Genomic DNA, 20137 nt, shown 5'->3' on the forward strand with positions numbered 1-20137 from the left:
ATCAACATTGTGAGAGAGAAAAAAGTTAGTAAAAAAAACACTATAAATACGTTAGAAATGAACTCCAACAAATTAACAACTTCTGTTGCTTTTTAAATAGGCAGTTACGTCTCAAAATAACTTTATTTTTACGTAAATTTACGTAATCAGATTTTTGCCGTGTTGTAAAATGTTATTAAGAGCAGTTTTTTTATTTTATTATTATTATTATTATTTTTGCTTTTTGAAGTTTTCTTTATTTTCAAACCTTTTATAGACATATAGGGTGGCAGGAGGGAGGGTTGGAGAGAGGGGCGGGGCTGCGCGAGGGAGAGAGGGGCGGGGCTAAGCTCAGGGGAGCGTCGGTGGTGAAAATTAAAACTCAGAGAAAATCGATTTTCATAGAAACACATCGTCCTTAACTGTAATTAGCTGTTAGCTCTAATTGTAGGTATAGGTTATAATGTAGCTCACCAATTAAATCTGTCTAATTAGATCCATTAGATCAGCAAAGTGAGCATTTTAACCCCTTAAATGCCTCGTCCTGTACACAGGCTACAGGTGTAGGTGATACAAAACCTCTTTTTTCTGCAGTAAAATAACTTATTTGAAATCTCCTACAGGGCACTTGGAGAAGTTGCCTGTTTTCTCTCTATTCTACACTTAATAATTCCAGATCAGTAACAGAAATCAACGCAAATTCTGCGTGTTTGAAAATAGACGTAAAAACTAGACAAACATAATAAAACTAAAGGTTTGGAGGACATGAACTGTTTGGTTTGTATTCTGGAAAATATTGATTTTAAATTGAATTTTAGGAAAGAGACAATTTTATGATTTTAAATATTTTTATTCATTATATCTTGACATTAGTAGATTTACTTAAATATTTTAATACATTTTCTATTACAATTTCAACTATGCTTTTCGGTAAATGTTCCTTATCAAACATGAAAGCTTTTTATGTAATGCTTAAACAGAAATCCTCAAGATTTAGTGGTGTAATGTCGGGCAAATAATTGACAAAAACCCCGGCCTGTTAAGGGGTTTAAAGACCAAGTCATATTTCTGGATTTCTGGAGTTTGAGTTTATTCTTTTAGTTTGCTCTCTCCGTCCAGATTAAGATCAATCATCAACCAACTTTAAGGAAGGATTTACTCTCATGCATATGTAGGCTGGGTTTAACTGGTTCTCAGAAACTATATTCAGGTTTCACTCAGCTCCTCATGTGTCCTAACCTCTCTCCAACAACACAATGAGTTCCTTCTGATGGACCGTCATCAATCAGGCCTATTTTGAAGATAATTACACACCATTCTCTAAGAACAGCTCTAAGAACAGCTTCTGCATTGTAAAGAGATTCCTTATAATGACCAATTCAGGTCCAGGGTGTATCGAGTTCCCAGGATGTATGCAAAAGGTCAGAGTAGTATTAATACCGTAGTCAAGGATACAGCCATTACCTGTCGTAATATTCAAATTCCCATCACAAATAGGCTGCGTTTATCTTCAAGAGCATTGAGGGAGCAGAGAGGACTATTATTTAGACAGCGATTCAAACATAATGCTGCACACTACAATGCAATACTGCAATCACCCACATTTAAACCAGAATCTAAAGTAGGGATGCACTGAATATTTGGCAACCAATGTTTAGAACTTTCAGCATTCAGTATCACTCATCATGATTGGTACCCGTTTACTACCTTTTCACAAACTGACAGTTTTATAGTTGGGAGATAAGAGCTGTACAGGGCTAGGATATTAGTTAGCTAAGGAAAGGTATCTAGCTGGGTAAATTTATGACCAAGATAGCACTGCTGAGGTACATTTATAATAAGATTAGCACTGTTAAGGTAAATTCATAATTAGCATTGTACTGATGATGTAAATCTATGAGCAAAATAGCACTGTTGAGGTAAATCTATGACCAAAAAAGCACTGCTGAGGTACTTTTGCAATTAGAATAGCACTGTTGAGGCACATCTATAACAAAAATAGCACTGTTGAGGTAAATTTACCAGCAAAATAGCACTGTTGAGGTAAATGTACAATTAGCCTTGTAATGTTGAGGTAAATTTATCAGCAAAATAGCACTGTTGGGATAAATGTACAATTAGCATTGTACTGTTAAGGTCAATTTACGGGCAAAATAACACTGTTGAGGCAAATGTACATATAGCATAGCCCTGTTGAGGCAATTGTACAATTAGCATTGCACCGTTTAGGCAAATGTATTAAAAGTAGGATTAAATTAGCACTTGTTACTATTAGAATTTTACTGTTGAGGTAAATTTATGAGCAAAATAGAAATGTTAAGATTAATGTAGAGCCAAAATAGCATTGTACTGCTCTGGTAAATTGTATTAATTGTATTAAATGTATAATCAAAGTAGCACAGCTGAGGTACATTTATAATTAGAATAGCACTGTTGAGTATATGTATGAGCAAAATAGAAATTGTACGGTAAATGTATAATTAGCACTGCACTGTTAGGCGTAAATTTTTGACTAAAACAGTACTGCTGAGGTAAATATATAAGTTTAATGTCACTGTTGAGGTAATTTAATGATCAAAATATCACTGGTAAGGTATATTTATAATTAGAATAGCACTGTTGAAGTTAAACAATGACTAAAATCGCACTGTTCAGGTAATTCGAGAAAAATAGAGGTATTGAGGTAAATACACAAATTGCATTGTACTAGTGAGGTAAAAATATGCATAAAATAGCACTGATGAGGTAAATATACACTGCCAATGCACACTGCCATGTCAAAAAATACCACCACCTGGATTTAACTAAGCAAATTTAAGTTAAGAGCCTCCTATTGAATTACTGCATGGGTGATTATCTTACATCTGGCAAAATGTTATTTAACCATAACTGATGCAGTGAACAGCTTCTCGTTTGTTAAACAACCATGTGGAAAAAATACATCATGTGGTGGTGGAAAAGATGTTCCGATCTGTTTTGGAAGGATTAAATTATTATCATGCATCAAACATGAAATGCATCGAGCATGCATCAATGCATCAAATGAGCTGAAACTACTAAAATCATTTTTTTTTTTCGGTTTTGGTAAAGAAAGTTAACTTTGCTACATCTCTATTGTAAGGGAATAAAAATTGTATGTAATCAGTCAAGATAAGTTTAAAGTGTGCTTCTTCAGTTCTGCACTAGAGCTTTTGTGGAAACCTCATGCCTAAATCATCCCTCGCCTGAAGCTACACCTGTTGGGTAATCTCGAGACTTGCTCAGACGTGGCTTTTGGCAATTTTGAGCTATAAAAATATACAAAAACAGTCCTACCTGTTCAGCCTGTCAGGATAATTACACTCTCGACCCATTCGTACAATATTTAGACATGACCCCAATCATTTCAGCTGACCTCAATAATGCCTGTTGGGTTTACTTGGCAAGGACCCAATTCATTAACGCAAAAGAGCTGAAAGAGTATGGCTTTCTTTACACACATTGGTCGTATTTTATTTGGATTTTTTAAATTTTAAATTCCAAAATTAGCTGATAGCAAGACACATGTCACCAGGGTTCCAGCGGGTCTTTAAAAAGCCTTAAAATGTTGTAAATTAAAGTCTGGATCATTAAGGTCTTAAACTAACTGTTAATTTGCTGTAGGTATTAAATTTTTAGATGGTGCATTCAATGCGGGAGAGTAATCGCATGCTAACATTAGCAACGAGTTACCGGGGGAGAAATAAGGTTAAGGTAGAGCTAGCTAACATTAGCCGCGAGCTAGCTGACATTACTGGGAAGAGAACCAAGGTTAACTAGCGGAGTTAACATTAGTGGCAAGATAACTAACATACTAACATTAGTGGCGAGCTATCTAGGTTACCGGGGAGAGAACTAGGGTTAGCGGAGAGCTAGCTAACATTAGTAGTGAGCTAGCTAACATTAGTGATGCTGTACATCACAATGGGTTAATGGAATTGGAAAAAAATAAAACTGATAAATACTTTAAGTTTTGATTTCAGTACAATAAATACTTTTTTACTAACGAAATTATGACTACATTTTTGTATCTTAAATTATATTTGTTGAGGTTTTAAAAAGCAATAAATCTGACTTTTAAAATGGAGCAAAAACCCAGGTTACCCCCACTGCTCATTAGGCTCCACTGGCAACTAGATATGTATGGCTTCATTTTACTGCCAAAAGTCAAGAGCGAAGTTTTTGAATGCAAGAGCCTATTTCATGCAGAGCTCATCCTCGTTACTGCAACAAAGCTGCCAAAATCTCCAGCCAATCAGACGTGGCAACAGGATTTGACCATTTAATTAATTAAATTCCTAATGCCGCTTGCTCTGCATTCTCATTGGTTGAAAAAACTGCGATGAAATCCCCCCGCAATCCTGCCCCCTGTAACTTCTCCAAGATGGATGGTTTGGGTCAACCATTGACAGTATATATTAACTGGACCAAGCCATCCCGCTGATTTCAACGGAGCCAGGTGAGGCCAATCGTGTAACTTCCTGATCGGCTTCTCGTGGGGCGTTAACCGGGAAAGTGAGAGATTGCGCAGGCGCCAGCATGACGCGAAACTTCTGCGTGCCGTGCAAACAACCGTACTGTTTATAGGAGCTGCGCAGAACTATTTACTCCACAGTGAGAAAAGCTCCATTCCATCCCAGAATGGGGCTTTTATTGAATAAACAGCAGATAAAAACTAGAATTACTGATATCCAACATTAGTCCACGGATTTACTGAAGAATATTCATAGTTTGTCTATATAACAAGGATTTAGAAACTCAGTAATAAGAATAATAAATGTAATATAACTGTAATATAAATTACAGTTATATCTATACATTATAATTATCATAGTCTATCTTATTTCTATTTACTACTATCTTACTATCTACAATGTATTATAACTGTTAGTAGTAGTATTATATTTGCATAATAAGAGGTTACTTTGACCCTGCTCTAATTCAATCAGCTCTGTACTTTTAAATTTTGAGGAGCAACTTCCATACCTGTCAAGTTTTGGACTTAAAAATAAGGGATTTTTTCCGCCGCCCCAACAGCCCAAACGAGGGGAAAAAAAAAAAATATATATATATGTTTTTTTATTTATTTAATAGATTTAAAATTGAAATTGAAGGGTGCACAAATTTACAAATAGGACATGGATCAGATATATTCCATAAGTAAATAATAGTCCTAAGGGGCCTACACAATTAATAATCTTTCATTAATACTTCTTTCTATCGTTCAGTCCACTCCTGATCAGTTCAGTTAATTTCAGCCCTCTCCACATTTTCTCTCTCTCCAGCTCAACCATCTCTTCTACCCCTTCTAAATAATACATTACACCACAATACTTGAGATTTAAACAAATTCTAACAAACCCTAAAACTAGCCCTGAACAAATAGAGTTAGGAAATGATAGTTATTGGCTGATCAGGCACATAAGGGCAGGGCATTATATATATATATATATATGTATGTAGATTTTTCTCAAACCCTGAATATCTATCTAGCTAATTCTAAAGTTAAGCTAACTGAGTCACAAGCTGTATTTTATTAAACACACAGTGGGTTTAATTTGTGTTTTGATTCAGAGAAGAGTCTTTTTAACCAGCTATCAGAAACAATCTCATCACAGTTTACATGGTTAGTTACCTTTCTTTTAGAAAAATCTCCGTATATCCAGATTAGCTTTAACGACAGCTGCTCCGACTAGCTGCCTGAACTCACAGCGAGGGGAGGGGCGGGGCTTCCCCCACACTAAACTGCGCTCCGCAAAACCAGCTAGCTGATTGGCTGTTTCTCCTGAAAGGCGGGACTTTCTACTTGAACCGGCACCACGATTGGTTAAGAGACACACAGCGGTCAGTGCATTGTCGCCTATGGCCTATATATTTTTTTATTTAGTATAATACGGGAAATTTACGGGAAAATACTAATACGGGAGGAGAGGAGTAAAATACGGTAGTTTCCCGGCCAAAACGGGAGACTTGACAGGTATGGCAACTTCTCCAAACATTACAGCAAGGTATTTTGGGTCGCTGTCTTTTTACATCATCGTTAGCATAGTTGTATAAAAACGTTATTTTCTAAAGCTATGAACAGATTATTAATCTTATGGATCAAATGACAGAAAATCTGTTCTTTTTAGAAAAGAACACGGGCCGTGTCATAATCGAAAACGGCTTGGAAATACATTTATTATTGGTTCAAAGACACCCCGAAATGAATGGAAGTGAATGGATAGCTTTGCTCAAATGGTCCTCTCATCCCTCAGCAGCACACTTCCGGTGGCACGTTTTGGAAGGGAAAAGCTGGGGGCCTGGGGTCAACGGCCTCAGGTAAAGTGATTCATTACTCATATATATATATATATATATATATATATATATATATATATATATATATATATATATATATATATTCATATTAGTTTATATGATGTTCTGTGGAATATATATATATATATATATATATCTAACCTCATTTCCTTCTTCCCCTCCTTTCCTCTTCTATCCCACTATTCACCCTTTGGCCTCCTTTAGGCTCTGTCAAAAAACTTCTATGTGCTCCTTTGCAAAAAGTACATCACATAAGTTGCTTTGGATAAAAGCTTCCGCTAAATGTAATGTAATGTAATGGAACATATTTCAGAATCACAGTATGACATCATCGTTATTGTAATATCAATATACCACTGTGAAATTGGGATTTAAAATGATTCATTCAAAATAAAAAAAGAGAATGGCCTTACATTGATGAGTGCCATGATCCAGAAGGCGTAGGAGACGTTGGTGACCACCTCCCCCTCAGTATGGAGCTGGATGTGGGAGACGTTGTACACGTGTCTGCCGGCTAGCTTGTTCCTCAGATGCCTCATCGTTGTTGAGGAGTTGATGGTGGTGTTTCCTAAAACGCAGTCAGTCTCAGACAGGAAGGGGTCAGCGATGAGGGGGCTCAACAATGCCCCAAGTCCCACGAAGAAGTGGAGAGCCTGTGGAGGAAAGAAACACAGGACATAGATTGTGTTACTCAACCAGTTCATAATGTAAATTAGAGCAAATTGCCATTTTAACCATGCAGTGTCTCTGCTGCCAGTATTCTGATGTTTATTTACAATGAAATTCTACAGTTTTCAGTACTTCAATGGGAACTAAAGAACATATGGTTATTGTAAAGAATATTGTAAAGAATAATTGCAGCATTTTAATGCATTTATTTATGCCAAAACTTACTCTGAAAATCTGTAATACCCTGTATTTTTACTCTTATTTTACAAAAATATGCTGTAAATGTTCTTTAAAACAAATTACTATAATTCCTAAAATTCTAAATCTTTTACAGTTTTGCATCAAATCTCAAACCTCATAAAATGGAACAAAATGGTATCCCCACCTGCAGGAAGACTGTGGAGTCCTTCTGGTAGAGCTTCACCAGCTGCAGGTTGGAGATGGTATCGATGACCCCCATGGCCAGACCGGTAATAGCCATAGCCACAGCCAGCATGGGTAAATTGCGGCATATCGGGATGAAGGCGAACACCACGGAGATGATGAAGGTGCATGAAGCGAGGGATGATAACGAGCAGGTGAGCCTGGAGAAGAGGGAAGAAAGCATGGGCAGTTTTAAGAACATACTAGTGCATCTAATAAAAAAAAAGAGAATATCATTAAAAAGTTACTTTATTTCAGTAATTCAGGTCAAAATATTAAACTCATATTATATAGATGTATTACACACAGAGTGATCTATTTTAAGCATTTATTTCTTTTATTGTTGATGAATATTATGGCTTACAGCCAATAAAAATATAAAACTCTCTTAAAAAAAATTAGAATATGATCTATGACCAATTGGTACTTTTGGCAGTGTGGGCAGTGTGCCAATTCCTGCTGGAAAATGAAATCTGCATCTCCATATAAAAGTTGACAGCAGAGGGAAGCATGAGAGTCAACCATCACTGATTGTGGAAACTTAGACCTCACACACTAGACCTCGAGCAGTTTGGACCGTGTGTCTCTCCACTCTTCCTCCAGACTCTGCTCCCTTGATTTACAACTGAAATGTAAAATTTACTGATGGTCAGTGATGGTTTGGAGAGACATGTCTGTCATCTGCTGGTGTTGATCCACTGTGTTTTATTATCAAGTCTAAAGCCAGTGCAGTTTTGTTTTCCCTCAAAATCTTACAGCACTTTCATAATATATACATATTGCATTTTATTAGTAGTGTCAATTAATTAAAAAAAATGTCTGCGTAAATTACATGCTATGTAATTAAACAATTAAAATTAATCGCCTATATCCCTTTTTTCTTAAGAAAGAAGAAAGCTTTTCAAATTGTGCAATTCAAATGAATTCTAGCTAAACAGTAAATTGAAAATGAATGTATATCTGGCATGTTTTTAAAATACCACATCTTTTTTTCAGAACAATAAAATACCAGATATTTCGAGGTCCCAATTATAACCTGAGTTAAACATTTTTTTTTACATATTAGTCCCTACCACTAGCAAGAAATCATCAAATTCGTGTATTTTATCAGCATAATTTTTTTTATTAATTATACATTTTCTGAGATTAATTGTATTATATAAAGAAATCAGAGCCAGTCAAAGTTTTGGACACACCAATTCATTCAATGTTTTTTTTTTTTATTTCTTTATTTAAAAAACAATGGTCTTGTTAATACCCAGGCCCACACTCCCACACTGCTTTCTGTTTAGCCTGACTATTAGCTATGAGTTTCTTACAGAGAGTAAATAGAGCAAACAGTTATAGCATGACGAGTTACGACCTTGGCCGTATGTATTTTGTTGGATAATGTGTGCTAGCTTATCAATTGTTTGAACATTTGTGAGTGGAATAAGAGTTCCCCTTGCCAACTTTCCATAAACACTAGTTTTACTTTCCTAAAATGGACAATTTTGCTCTCACATCTAGGGACATTTAGGAAGACATAAAAGACTCAAAAAATTGAACACCTCCTCATTCAATGTTTTTTATATTTTTTCCTACATAGTAAATGAATACTAAAGTCATCCAGATATGAAGGAACACAAGTGTTAAAACACTAAATACTCTAAATAGCTGATGAACTTATCCTGTACAACAGAGGTAACTCTTGGTCTTTCTTTCCTGGGGCAGAACATTTAAAAATAATTCAAAAGCACTGAATTTAAGGTGTGTTCAAACTTTTGACTGATACTGTATACAACGATCAAGCTTAACATATATGACTACCTCCATGGATCATATAGGACACAATTTCGCAACCAACCCACCAAAAATCACCCCAACAAACAGCTGATAGCAGCATTCACAATTCTGCTCTTCCTCACCATTTATCACAACATACACTAATCAGTGCAGCTGTGGGTTTCCTTTAAATGATAAAACCTCAACCTGTCCTTCATATTTGACCATCTTTATTAAAATTCGCTGCCACTATTAGCGGGAGGTCGCAGGTTCGAATTCCCAGAAGGAAAGACAAGAAGGAAATCATAATCTTACTCTCGATCTGTGTATATAATCTGTTTATATGAAAAAAATACGCTCTAACCACAAAGCACCTTGAAATGCAATGCAAATACAGCTCTTTATCTGCAGTGCATCACCAGCGCAGAGCACTGCAAACACACTCTGCTCTCATGACTTTCCAAATTAAACCGGCTAGAGGATATTTGGGGGTCAGAGAGTGACTAACTGAGCGCAAACAAGAGGAGAGCTTTGAATACATTATGAATCCTGCGAGCTAATATGGCTATCTTTATGCTCCCCTGCTGCGTAATGCCGACCATTTAGAGCTGCTTTCCGGAAAGTTCCTTCGCCCGAGGCCGTATCTTAATTTCCAGCCAAGTTCAAGGCGTAGCACGCAACCCTTTCGAAGGGTGTAAAATGGTTTGACCATTTTAGAATGTAGAGTAAAACACAGGGAACACACTAAAGAGCAGGGGAAAGTCTAATAGGCCTTTAAATTTGGTTAAATAGGTTCAAGTAAAATGAGCTTTTGGCCACCTTCCCGTGTTCCCATAGCCAAGTTCCAAGTTTGCATGCAAATTGGTGCATTAATGGAACCTCAAGACCATTAAAGTAGCATTTTCTCATTACTGATTTAAATTATAAAGCTTTTTAAATCATAATCTTTGTGTTTAATCATATAAACTGCTTCTGTATTACTTGAGTTTAGCTTTTGGTGGTAATAATGTCGTCCCATTTGGATTTATTTGCATTTACACCTCTCACTAAAGAGCTATCCAAGCTAAGGTCCAGCCTCCACACAACGGGGTTAGATTTAATAACACTACACAACTTCACAGACTGAACACTAGTTACACTAGTCAGAATACAAAAAGATCCTGCAACTAACAAACAATAATAGGATACAATTTGTTGCAAATCTACAATATAGTAAGGAAATATATGTAAATATAAAGTATAAAAGTATAAATAATTGTCAGTATTTAGAGATTTTTGTACTTTTTTCCTGTCTGATGCTTCTGTGTGGCAAATTTAGCTTAGTTCTTGTCTAGCTTAAGTTTTTAACCTGTATATGGTATATGTATATGGTTTACATAACCAAATCGAACGTAACATACACTATGCTGTATGTCTAGAGCTAGTCAGTAGGCAAGCTTATGAGCACAGTATAGTATATTTTCAGTATATTTTCTAGCGGTGTGCCATGCCATATCATAGGCAGTAATATCGGCAACATTTTTAAATATTGTGAACGATATTATACCCTAAAACAGGGGTGTCCAAACTACGGCCTGCGGGCCATTTGAGGACCGTTTCCTTTTTTGGAGCGGCCCGCGAGGTATTTCAGAAATAGAATGAAAGTTGGCCCGCTGTTAAGCAGGTTTTTATAATGTGAGATTCAAAGTTTGAACGCTAGGTGTCAGAAACAGGCCAAAGAGTCTAAAAACGGAGAGAGTGTGTATTTCTAGCGCAGAAAAACAGGCCAAAGAGTCTAAAAGCGGAGAGAGTGCGCATTTCTAGCGCAGAAAAACAGGCCAAAGAGTCTAAAAGCGGAGAGGGTGCGCATTTCTAGCGCAGAAAAACAGGCCAAAGAGTCTAAAAGCGGAGAGAGTGCGCATTTCTAGCGCAGAAAAACGGGCCAAAGAGTCTAAAAGTTGCCGTAATTAAGGAGTTTTATATTAAGAGACATCATGAAATTAAACATCAATTTGAAAAGTCTTAGTTTACACAACACTGTCAAAGATAAAGATAGTTAGTCAAGTAAAATGGTGTGTAAATAAAATAATCAGGAAAAAGTATTATTTAAAGTGGTATATTTCATTATTTGTTTTATTACAGAGTCTGTGACCCCTGACTTTAAATATATTTCTCCTTCTGGCCCCCAACAAAAAAAGTTTGGACACCCCTGCCCTAAAATATTGTGCAATATCACCCACCCCTAATTATCACAACAGGGTACTTCTGTTTAGCTGTTTTTTAAGCAAAAGAAAAAAAAAATCACACTATTCTCATTTCCCATTATATAGTGTATCTACTAGAGACAGATTATATCTGTCCAGTATCATTTATGTTGCTTCAATCCTGGATATATGGGGATGTTTGGAGTCCATTATTAATATCATGACATTCTGGATCATTGACTTCTGTCACAAATCTAATAAAAAAAAAATCTTGTATTTTTTTAATATCTCAGTTATGAGATATTATGTGCTGCCATATCATATTGTATGCATTATTTACATTTAATTTTCATTTTGATTCAGTGGTGTATTCTTAAAATATTTTATTTAATTCAGTGTTTTGTCATATTGCCAAGAGTATTATTATCGCTAAAATACCATAAAATATTGTGATATTATTTTATCTCACCCCTTTTTTATCACCCAACACTAATATTTTCTCATAGACGACCAAATTTTCAACCACCTCGACCATCACAAACCATCCAAAAACCAAAAACCACCAACCAGCAAAAGCTGGTCCTGAGCTGGATTTTTTTTTAACAGGGATGTAAGACTGTGGAACTATATTTCATAACTCCCTTAACAACACCTGGCTGTGTCAAAATATGGCAAAAAATTAATACTAGTCTAGACTTGACATGAATAAGCTTATGATCACTCAGTTCCAAGACATTCCTGCTCATACAGAACAGCACTTTATAACAATAGACCTGGAAAAACCTGGAGAACAGAAGCTGCTTCATTAAAGGACGTTGGTGTTTCCTCACAGAGAACCAGTAGAGCAGTAGAGTGAGGAGTGGAGGCTGAACAAAGCTGCTTTGCTAATCAGATCTTTAGCTCTGGTGGAGAGGAGAAAGTAAACAGTGAGGTACTGATAGGAGAGCGTGTGCCGTCCTACACTGTGTCCTTCCTCAACAGGCCTTCCAGAGACACAGGGACATTAATGAACACATGACCAACAGACAAACAGGGCTTTCCAGCAACAAAACAAGACACAAACAGAGGTCACTGCTAGGTTAAAGGAGAAATGTAGTTGTAGTTGTAGTAAAACATCATAACAAGTAGGAACTTTTATTGAATGGCCTACCTCAGTTCACCCACAGAACTCAGAATTACGGCACTTTTAGCCAATGCTCCCAACAGGCTTATAACACTAATGATAGGGGCATAAATTTACCTATGGAAAAAAAAAATTAAGCTATTTTTACACCATTGACAAGCTCAAAGTAACTCCACTCTTCATTGGTAGACATTTTGAGGGTTCTGACTTTTTAAATGAGACACTAAGAGCTTTGAAAGTGTGCAGGTAGTATGGGTGTGCCATTTCATATTGTACACGATAATATTGCCAAAAAAATTATATTATGAAAGATATTATACCCTGAAATATCGTGCCACATCACCCACCCCTAATCATCACATCAGGGTGCTACTTTTTTTGCTGTTTTTAGCAAAAGAAAAATTCACTCTGTTCTTATTTCCCATTATATATCTACTAGAGACAGATTATATCTGTCCAGTATCATTTATTTTTTTATTTAATCTTGATATATGGAGATATTTAGAGCGCATTATTAGTGCCATGACATTCTGTATCATTGACTTCTGCTACAAATTTGATAAATTTCTTGTATTTTTCAATATCTCAGTTAAGGGTGCGCCATATCATATCGTATGCAATAATAATTTAATATTCATTTTGGTGCAGTAGTGTATTCTTGAAATAATTTTTAAATGCAATATTTCGTCATATCGTCAAGAGTATCGTTATCGCGATAATACCATAAAATATTGTGATATTATTTTAGGGCCATATTGCCCACCCCTAGCAGGTAGTTTAATTAAAAAAAAAATAAAATAAAAATAAAAAATAAAACACTGTTTAAACACAAAAAGTACCATCAGGTAGTTCTCTTAGCACCAATAATTAAGTCACAATACAGCACTAATACAGGGGTTTTAAGTCAGTATATGGCAAAATATTGCAATACTGTTAACAAGGCAATATTTTTATTATTTGTTCAAATCAAATTAAAATATTTTCATAGTTAAAAAAACACTATTATTTATAATATCTAAAAGAAAAAGAGTAAAAGAAAACTGTACTTTAAATCCAATTAGAATTAATATTTAAAAAAACAGTATAACAGGGTTTCCTGCAGTGCTTTACAATTAAGGCAGCCCCCTCCCCCTAAAAGGGAGGGAAATTCCACCATTTATTCTTACATTTCAACAACAACAAAAAATTATTATCTGATTAAAAACAATATATAGTTAAAAATACATAAAAAAAAAACTCAGAGCATTTCAGGGAAACAAGGAGGTTAAACGTTAACCCATAAGAGCCCAGACTCATTTAACATTTAATTGTAGCATTGAAACTGTTAAATGTTCGGAACAGATCTGTAGAAGTTAGAGATTTTAAAATATATATAGCACTAACTCAGTATTTTGTAAATATGAACAAGACGAAAAAAAAAAAACAACACACATTCACACACTGTGCTGTAGTGATGCTCATAGTATGTGCTGTTATTTTATGTCACTTAGGAACAGAGTGATTCTGTAAAAACTGTCCAATTTTTTTAAAAGGCCTGTGAAACATTCATCCCCATAGGCTCTTTTGGATTAAAAGATGAAAAAACATCTTTTTGAACTGAATGAAATGACTTTTATTTTAGCAAATATTTTCTAGATTTCTAGGTTGCAATTTAAGTTGTCCATTTGAAGAGATTGAAAACATGTCTCATAAACTCCTTTTTAACCTCTTTACTTAAAAGTCCTTTCACTTTCTTTTTTTTTTTAAACTAAACTATGTTATTGTTCTGTGACATGGGTGTCTAGTACTAATGACTACCATTGTACACAAATGCAAACCAATGCCCTGACTCATTTCTCCCAAAGTTTGCCCAAAATGGGCAACGAAAGCACTCAGAATTATTCTGTTTATATATTAACTTTTTAATTACACTGAAAATCACTGAAGTTCCTCTTGACCACAGTTCTACAGTTTTGGGCAGCTAAAGAACAACAAAAGGAGCATTTATCCATTTCTTGTTTGACAGTTCTTATTTAGTACTGTTACAGTCATAGTCTTGTGAATGTGATTAAATTTATTTAATCTATGATCTAAAACTCCATTGATACAAACTCTAATGGAACTCTGTGTGTTCTGAGGGCTGGTTAATCTTAGAAAATGCTTCCAAGAAGTGAATCACCATCTTACTAGCATTCATCAGAGCTGCTGATACTTCATAACTGAGGACCATGCATGTATTTAAAAGCTAACTTTTGCTTTATATATGTATATATATGTATATAATGTAATTTGGTTCAAAACAAAAGTAGCACAAAGTGGCTTATAAACATTTTACTGCAGTATTTATTTACCTTGGGTTTCTCTACTTTAACTCAAGTACATGGTTTGAGTATTTTGTCCACCCCTACATCCCAACATGACCTGGCAATTAAAAATTGATTACCTTTCAATCGCCCTGCTCAAAGCTTGACAACCAATATGACAAGGTTTGACCAAGCTAATTGATAATCAGACCCAATAGCTGGTCTCAAAGCATGATCCACCAGACCATTCAAGACAACCAGCATAACAGAGCTGGTCAACCCTTTATGACCACCAAGACCAAGCTGGTCAGTCTACATGGCCAGCCGGACCAGACTACACAACCAGTATGACCAATCTTGACCTTGCTGGTTGACCACCAAAACCAAGCTCAAGCATGACCAAAAATCAAATATAACATACATTTTCTGGTCAACAGCTGGTTTACCAGCTAGCTTTAGTTTGATGGTTCAGCTGGTCTACAAGCATGATCATGCTGGTTGACCACAAACACCAAGCTGACCAAGGTTGATTATTATGACCAGTATAGCTAAGCATGAGCAAAAATTAAAATGTACAATAAGTTTGCTGGTCAACTTTAGCTTGTCTACCAGTATGATTCACCAGACCAGGCTAGACAGCCAGTATAAACAAACTAGCTGACCAAGCCAAGCTGGTGACAAAGCTGGTTGGCCCAAGCATGACTAAAAATTCAAATAAAACAAATAATTTACTGGTCAAGAGCTGGTTACCCTGCTAGCTTGAGTCTGGGGGATTTAGCTGGTCTACAAGCATGACCATGCTGGTTGACCACAAACGCCAAGCTGGTTGACTATTATGACCAGTATAGCTAAGCATGAGCAAAAATTAAAATGTACAATAAGTTTGTTGGTCAACTTTAACTGGTCTACGAGTATGATTCACCAGACCAGGCTAGACAGCCAGTATAAACAAACTAGCTGACCAAGCCAAGCTGGTGACAAAGCTGGTTGGCCCAAGCATGACTAAAAATTCAAATGAAACATTTAATTTACTGATCAAGAGCTGGTTACCCTTGGTCTTGGTCACCAGCTTGGCTTGGTCAACAAGTTTGTTTATACTGGCTGTCTTGCCTGGTCTGGTGAAACATACTGGCAGACCAACAAACATTTGTTACATTTGAATTTTTGCTCATGCTTGGCCATACTGGTCTTTCTTCTTAACCAGCTTGGTTTTGGTGGTCAAACAGCATGGTCATGGTTGTAGACCAGCTAAACCACCAGACTCAAGCCAGCATAAACAAACTTGTTGACCAAGCCAAGCTGGTGACCAAGACCAAGAGCTGGTTGTCAAAGCTAGCTTTCAGCACAGGGTGAGTTTTCTCCAGCTTTTTTTTAACCACCTTAACCATCAAAATACCAGCTTAGACCATCCAAAACCAGCCACCAGTAGAAGAAGTTGGTGTTGAGTTGTTGTTTTTTTTAGCAGAGGTCTGACACATATCTAGCAACTCAATAGTCAATATATAAGCAGCAGCTGAAGCTCATTTATTTCCACCAGGTAATAATGAAAGCCATGCTACTCACGACTTGCTGAAGAATCCACCAACCGAGCTTCCCACAAACAGGCAGAACTGCTGGGCGAAGAAGACCACGATGATGCCCTGCAGGCTGGCCTGGGTCTGGCAGCGCAGGTCCAGCACGGTGGGCCCCAGCAGGGCCAGGCACAGGCCGAAGCTGAAGAAGCCGCTCCAGTAGGTGAGCGTGTGCTGCCAGTGGCTCCTGAACAGCGCCCACATGCGCTCGTCCACCACCTTCTGGATGATGTTGCAGTTGCGGTCCAGCACCCGGCGCTTCATCGTGACTCAGGCCGGACTTCGGTCACTCAAAGCGGGGAGAGCAGAGAGCAGTGAGCCTGCATGCTGACAGGAGACCGGGGATATCATCTGAGGCGGGGTTCCAGCACTCCTCCCACTGCATCCATCCACCCATCCAGCACTCCTCCCACTGCATCCATCCACCCATCCAGTACTCCTCCCACTGCATCCATCCACCCATCCAGTACTCCTCCCACTGCACTGCATCCACCCACTGCACTTAATCCATCCACCCATCCACTGCACTTAATCCCAAAGGTGTCAAGTAATAAAGTACAAATACTTTGTTTCTTTGTAGAAATGTTGGTTATATGTGGGCCATTCCACTGAATGCTTGTTGTAACTCTTCTAAATTAAACTTTTTTCAACTCTTTTTGAATCTAATAACACATACCCACTAAACATTAGACGTCTTATGGACGTGAAGATCATGTCTATATTGCGTCGGTCGGTCCAAGACCAATTCTGTACGTCTACACGACGTGCAAACTAGGTCCGCTATTTGGACGTCTAACTATGACCCCACTTGGACGTCAATATGCAGTTAAACATTTGAACGTCGGACTAGGTCACTTTTTTGGACGTCATGGGGACGTCTAATACAGGTGCAGGAAATTAACATTATTTAAGAATATATTTATTTTTAAATGTATGTCAAAATTGTTGTTCTCAATATTGTTAATCACTATGAATATAGATTATTTATGATTAAGCATAATTTATTTCTAATTATTTATTTGAGTATTATATTTTTTATCTATTTAATTAATTAATGAATGTAGGTATTTATTTACGTATGTTTTTATTTTTATTTGGAAATGCAATTTATGTGGAAAATTGTTAAGTTGATTTCAACCAGTCAACGCCACTCTGATTTGCTGAGACCGCACGTCATCATAAACTCCACTCTGATATGCCGAGGCAAAACACGCTAAACATTTTTTGGCTGCTGCAGTAGCTCAGCTCAGCTCGTTCAGTTCAGCTCGCTCAGCTCAGCTCCGCTCCGGACCGGACTCAGCTGCCAAGCTATAAGGTAAGACGATATGTATAAGTTAATGTATTTGTAGTGTTAGTTGTTTTAGCTCTGTGGTCTTAAATCATCTGAACCTGCTGGCGTTGCCTCTCTTCCCAGGCAGTTAGCTAACTAGCTAGCTAGCTAACGATAGCTAAACAGTGGCCATAGTTAAAATGGAATTGGAATTACTTTTGAGGACCGTAATGCAAATAATATTTACTGTAACCGAAGCTTTAATGTAGAAGCATTGTCCGGTCATTAAGTCAATGCACTAACCAGAGCTAGGCTGATAAGCCAATCTAAGCTAAATCAAAGAACCGTCTTTGGCTAAATTCGCTAAGCTAGCGTTAAGTTATATAAGTTTGTGGCACCCACAATTAACCTAGGCAACTGGGGGCAATATCAAGTGCATTTTGAATAGCCTGAAGAAGTAAGTTTATGTTAATATTACATAAATAAGGCAATTTAAAATAGTTTGTTGTGGGAAAACATTTATTAAAATAGCTTAATATGATGTGTGAGAATTAAAACGGCACGATAATTCTGGTCAGGTGTTAAATGTGTATTCCCGCCTTTAGCTTAGCGTTAGCTTAGCGTTAGCTTAGCGTTAGCTAAGCCATAGCATGAAGAAGTAAGTTTATGTGAATATTACATAAATAAGGCAATTTAAAATAGTTTGTTGTGGGAAAAAAATAATTAAAATAGCTTAATATGATGTGTGAGAATTAAAACGGCACGATAATTCTCGTCAGGTGTTAAATGTGTATTCCCGCCGTTAGCTTAGCGTTAGCTAAGCCATAGCATGAAGAAGTAAGTTTATGTTAATATTACATAAATAAGGCAATTTAAAATATTGTTGTGGGAAAACATTTATTAAAATAGCTTAATATGATGTGTGAGAATTAAAACAGCACGATAATTCTGGTCAGGTGTTAAATGTGTATTCCCGCCTTTAGCTTAGCGTTAGCTAAGCCATAGCATGAAGAAGTAAGTTTATGTGAATATTACATAAATAAGGCAATTTAAAATAGTTTGTTGTGGGAAAAAAAATTATTAAAATAGCTTAATATGATGTGTGAGAATTAAAACGGCACGATAATTCTCGTCAGGTGTTAAATGTGTATTCCCGCCTTTAGCTTAGCGTTAGCTTATCGTTAGCTTAGCATTAGCTAAGCCATAGCATGAAGAAGTAAGTTTATGTGAATATTACATAAATAAGGCAATTTAAAATAGTTTGTTGTGGGAAAAAAATAATTAAAATAGCTTAATATGATGTGTGAGAATTAAAACAGCACGATAATTCTCGTCAGGTGTTAAATGTGTATTCCCGCCGTTAGCTTAGCGTTAGCTAAGCCATAGTGTGAAGAAGTAAGTTTATGTGAATATTACATAAATAAGGCAATTTAAAATAGTTTGTTGTGGGACAAAAATAAATGGCCATCTTCAACATTTTCTGAGATTTCTAATTTGTCTTTTTCTACTTGTGCAGATGGAGTCATGAAATGTGACGGGACAGCCACTGAGGACTTCATACTTCGGAGCATCTCAAACATGCACCACAAAGACGTGGAGGACACACCGCTGTCTCTCAGGACCTAGAATCTTAATGAAAGTATAATGATGTTAAGGGAAGGTGTAATGGAAAGGTGTAATGTAAAGTTGTAATGGTGTTAAGGGAAGGTATAATATTGTTAAGGGAAGGTGTAATGCAGGGGTCTCAAACTCATTTTTGCCGAGGGCCACATTGACATATTGGCTGTCCTCTGAGGGCCAGATGTAACTTATAAATATAAGAAAATGTAACCAGATGTAATATAAAATGAATGTAATTACTCCTTAATGTTAAATAACTCTCAATATACTATTTATTCAATCAAATATTACAGTTGCATGGAAAAATGTTTGCTTGTTGCTCTATTAACATAAATCCTTTTAATTTGTCATGTTATGAAATCCAAAAACTCCATCAATCAAGAACCAAACTATTCAAATGAATAGAAATTACATCAAGTACAAGTTATATTAACTTTGATCAAAACGTTTGATACTGAAATAAGGCTTAATAAATATAAAATCAAAAATTGTGAGCTGTGACAGATTTAGCATTTCCTCAGATTTAGCAGTTCCTCATCCAACCACTAGTCGGAGCTGCAGCTGCAGCACCACAAGCCCTCAGTCTTTGCTTAGTCAGAGCTACAGCCCAGCCACGGGCTACAGGACTCAGCTGAGCCAGTCTGGAGCGTTTTTAAAATTTTTAAGTTCTTCTGTGTATGAAATAAAATAACCCCACTAACCGGATAATACAGCTCTCTACAGTTCATCTTTCAGCCCAAGCAGCTAACAGCAGCAGTTTAGAGCAGCGTCACGGAGGCACTGCTGGGATTACATTATAAACAGGTCAGTTAGCGCGCTGCTAACCTCAGGATGTTTATAACTACGGAGTTTAGTGGACACACCACGGCTGCAAGGTTAGACTGCTGAAGGCTACTGAAGACTACTAAAGCAGG

At 36.6% G+C, this 20137-nt stretch overlaps 2 protein-coding genes across 2 annotated transcripts in view; both read right to left on the reverse strand.

Annotated features, from left to right (window-relative positions):
* The window catches only part of mfsd4aa (major facilitator superfamily domain containing 4Aa), a 35505-nt gene extending 18863 nt beyond the window's left edge, over positions 1-16642 (reverse strand). Inside the window, exons 1-3 of the mRNA XM_007251403.4 lie at positions 16326-16642; positions 7373-7571; positions 6732-6971 (exon numbers count right to left, since the gene is read on the reverse strand). Of these exons, the coding sequence (XP_007251465.1) occupies positions 6732-6971; positions 7373-7571; positions 16326-16597 (711 nt within the window). The 5' untranslated portion in view covers positions 16598-16642. The remainder of the gene's footprint in view (positions 1-6731; positions 6972-7372; positions 7572-16325) is intronic.
* cdk18 (cyclin dependent kinase 18) overlaps positions 1-20137 on the reverse strand; it is a 548438-nt gene that overhangs the window by 408959 nt on the left and 119342 nt on the right. The window lies entirely within an intron of this gene.

This window comes from Astyanax mexicanus, chromosome 24 (assembly GCF_023375975.1).
Source record: "Astyanax mexicanus isolate ESR-SI-001 chromosome 24, AstMex3_surface, whole genome shotgun sequence".
NCBI classification, from domain to species: Eukaryota; Metazoa; Chordata; class Actinopteri; order Characiformes; family Acestrorhamphidae; genus Astyanax; species Astyanax mexicanus.